Raw genomic sequence first — 3,674 nt, 5'->3', positions numbered from 1 at the left:
TTGGTGTTGGAAGTGGTATGTGCTAGTCATAGCTTTCCGCGTAGTCAGTATTAAGTGTCCTGTGTGTTACGATTTACCTTTGTTTGAAAAATCAAATTTATGTACAGTGAAAAAGGACGTAAATTAGTAGTGCACGGAAATTACAAATTTCATAAACAATATGAAACTCAAGGCGGCTGCAGGTAGGGATGCGTTAAACGCAACTGAATGCAAAGATGTATTTGGAAGAAAAATTCGACGGCAATTTTGAGTCGGATTTACACCATAACCACGCACCAAAGAAGAATTTGAATAAGAAAATCATTTCTAACAGTGCGAAAGGAAATCCGTTGATGATTTCAGAGAAAGAAATTAGTGGTGAGCTCTCAGGTAATGTAGAAAAAATAAACGTGAAAGACATGAAATGTATGAGAAAAAATATAATATCGGGTACTGCGAAAGGGTCTTTTTCTGATTTGCGCGTACGCCGCTCCGGTCATATATCGCGATACGGCAATTTCTAACCAGTGGAGTTGGGTGGGAAATAAAGGCTTCATCCATCGGTGGTCGCCCTAGGCTCGGTAGGTAAAGAACTTGCTTCGAATGTTTTATGCCCGGATTCGAATCCATGGGACCCCACCCACTCTCTCCTTCACTCATACGGTCATTCATCCCTTCAATTTGTCACTCATACGGTAATTCAACACATCAATTGGTCACTCATATGGAAAGCACCAATTTATACGGTCACTAACTTGGCTGGTCTTACTGTCACTCATTCATTCCCTCGTGCGGTCTCCATAATCACTGACTCACTCCACTCACACGGTCAAGACAAGTGAAATGTCAGGGATGAAATCATCGGGGACGAAATGCAGCAGGGGTGAAATGTCGGATGCGAAATTTCCCTAAACCTCTCGAGGCGGTGGGGGAAGGGGGTCACTATGCCGTCGATGCTGCTATTTGCCGGTCCCTAATCCCTTTACACTCCAGTGTACATGCACACAGAATGACATCTAGAAGGATGGCATGTAATAACACTTCGCATTCCTCGGTGAAGAACAATGGCCATTCTTCAATGAGGTACAAATTTCAATGCAATCGTCATCATTAAGAATGATTTGTTTGTTTCATAATTATCTTTCCCTAAGGAAAATTACACATCTCGGCGACAGGTGCGACTGGCGCAATACCTTACTGAAATGTATAAAAGGATGATCATTGGGTGGCTCCGAATCTTTGCGAATTTTGCTTCTTTTTGTTCCGATTCCAGTTTGCAAACAACCGTATGAAAGATGGCCGCACTAGTTCAAGTCTTCATTGTCGCAGTAGCCGTGCTCATCATTTTCGACTCGTCTAGTAAGATTTTAACTAGCGCCATTGTCTTTAATGCATTAAATTTTTATGAATTTATTTTCGAAATCTTTTTTCCATTCAGGCATTGTTTTTTATCAGTTCCATAAATTGATCTGCTTGAGTTGATAAATGACGAGAAATGTTGGCTGCAACATCTGAAGATGACATCATCATCAGATAAGTCGCCATCTGGTGGTAAATGCCAATATGTGAGCTGTTGGCCGAGTCATATCTGACTGTCCACGTACGGCTCCGTTCAGTACACATAAGGAAAGAGTTCGTTGCTTCTACGGCGTGATGGTCCATCGCGTCCTTCCTGCATGTGTGTGTAAGGATGTGGGTTCGATTCCCCGTAGAGGCATTTGAATTTTTTTTTCCTGAATTCATCTTCGCATCATCCAGTTATAAGGCGGTGTGCATGCTGGAGCATTATTGCAAACGGTGGAACATGCAACTCGACATGGATTGGTTAAAACTTTAAATTAAATATTTTTTAGCCGATTCGTGTCGATTTGCAGCCTGCACCACTCTTGCAGTATCGCTCCAGTGTGCAACCTGCCTAAAAATCTTCATATGCCTATAACAAAAAATTAAGTATTGCAGAGAATAAATAAAGAAACGTGATTGACATGTCTTCAGGTAGATTTAATATTAATCAAATACAATCGGTATAACGCGACCTAGGTGTAAAATTTTAAACTATACAATATATTTTATGATTTTCAAATAAAATTCTCAATCGTAACGAGTATTTTAATGCGGACCGCACTGAAGTACGTAGAAAAAGAAAGCACTGTAATGTTCTATTATTTTCTACTTATTGTGTTTGTAAAATGCTTCATTAATTTTTGTCCCCTCCCGTCTTTAGCATTATATTTATATCAAAAATTTAATTTTTCTCAAAACTAATTCAATAAATTGAATATTCCTTAAATTTACTCAGTTTATAAATAAATCATCTTTGATAAGTATAGAAATATCCTCCCCCCCTCCATGTCTATAAATCCCACTTATATTATAAAATAACACGCATTTGGTTTTGAACATTCTTATGATTATGACTTTTCTGCGATTACAGAACCGTTTGGTGATGCGGCAACCACAACAATGAAGCCAACGGGGTACACGCCTTCAGGCAAATCGTCAAGCAAGGGGACTACAGTTGGGGGTGCCGGAGGTGAAGCGGCTACTGTAAAAGTGACCACTGGAAAAGCGGCAACTGCAAAAATGCATTCTCATCCGCCAAAAATGCATTCTCATCCGGCAAAAATGCATTCTCATCCACCAAAAATGCATTCTCATCCGGCAAAAATGCATTCTCATCCACCAAAAATGCATTCTCATCCGGCAAAAATGCATTCTCATAAACCAAAAATGCATTCTCATCCACCAAAAATGCATTCTCATCCACCAAAAATGCATTCTCATCCACCAAAAATGCATTCTCATCCACCAAAAATGCATTCTCATCCACCAAAAATGCATTCTCATCCACCAAAAATGCATTCTCATCCACCAAAAATGCATTCTCATCCGCCAAAAATGCATTCGGCGAAAATGCATTCTCATCCGCCAAAAATGCATTCGGCAAAAATGCATTCTCATCCGCCAAAAATGCATTCTGCAAAAGTCACTACTGTCGCATTGCCTACTGGAACATCGGTATAAGCATCACCATTAACTCCAACGCCATCCAGAGGATCCACAAAAAAAAAAAAAATCCAAATAAGCAACACGCTTCGTCTAGGTTCCGAAGAACCCTATGAAGAAGGATCCTGGAATAATGACGATAACAATAGTTCCAGCAAACAACTAAATTTAAATTTTTGACCAACACCAAATTCATTAATATTATTACGAATTATAATGTATTCAAAATTTGTAATTGTTATTTTTTCCTTAAAATGACACGATCATTGAATAAATGTTTCCAGAACACTGAATACTGGTAGACTATGATTTTTTTTGTTTTTTGTGTTCTTAATGATTTTTTATAAGAATTTTTTCTCCCGGTTGATTTTGTTAATCACAGTGAAACCTCGATATAACGATATTCTGTGGAACAAGAATATCGTTGACCATATCGTTGTAGAGTAGCGTTTCTCAACGTATGGTCCGCGACGATGGCATAGGTGGTCCACAGACAGACTTGATAATTGGATTCTAACTTAATGAGGAAAATGTTTCAATTGTTGTAGTTGATATTACTAATATCATATGGGTTCAAATAAAAATTATACCTTCAATACTTAGGTTCACTGCACCTGATCAATGAAAAATCGGGAAATTTCGATCCTGAATACGGGATATCATTAATTGTAGCCAAAAGAATTCAGTTG

The 3,674-nt window shown here is 38.6% G+C and overlaps 1 protein-coding gene across 1 annotated transcript; it reads left to right on the top strand.

The window, feature by feature from the left end:
• Nucleotides 1-1,214: 1,214 nt before the first annotated feature.
• On the top strand, nt 1,215-3,278 carry LOC149082657 (uncharacterized). Its single transcript, XM_089236892.1, has 2 exons — nt 1,215-1,338; nt 2,414-3,278. Exons 1-2 carry the CDS (start codon nt 1,275-1,277, stop codon nt 3,001-3,003), a joined length of 654 nt encoding a protein of 217 aa, XP_089093018.1. The 5' UTR covers nt 1,215-1,274; the 3' UTR covers nt 3,004-3,278.
• The last annotated feature ends 396 nt before the right edge of the window (nt 3,279-3,674 follow it).

The sequence above is a fragment of the Pholcus phalangioides genome, unplaced genomic scaffold, assembly GCF_987345545.1.
Source record: "Pholcus phalangioides strain wild (caught in Gottingen) unplaced genomic scaffold, Ppha-v1.0 ptg000009l_1, whole genome shotgun sequence".
Lineage (NCBI taxonomy): Eukaryota > Metazoa > Arthropoda > Arachnida > Araneae > Pholcidae > Pholcus > Pholcus phalangioides.
The sequence above is the reverse complement of the archived record's forward strand: the minus strand, read 5'-3'. Positions and strand labels throughout refer to the sequence as shown.

Bases quoted from the DNA above. Each gene is read 5' to 3' on its own strand.
- LOC149082657 (XM_089236892.1), top strand. From the start codon at position 1,275: ATGGCCGCACTAGTTCAAGTCTTCATTGTCGCAGTAGCCGTGCTCATC. The intron at 1,339-2,413 runs GTAAGATTTTAA...CTGCGATTACAG, and splicing joins CATCATTTTCGACTCGTCTA to AACCGTTTGGTGATGCGGCA.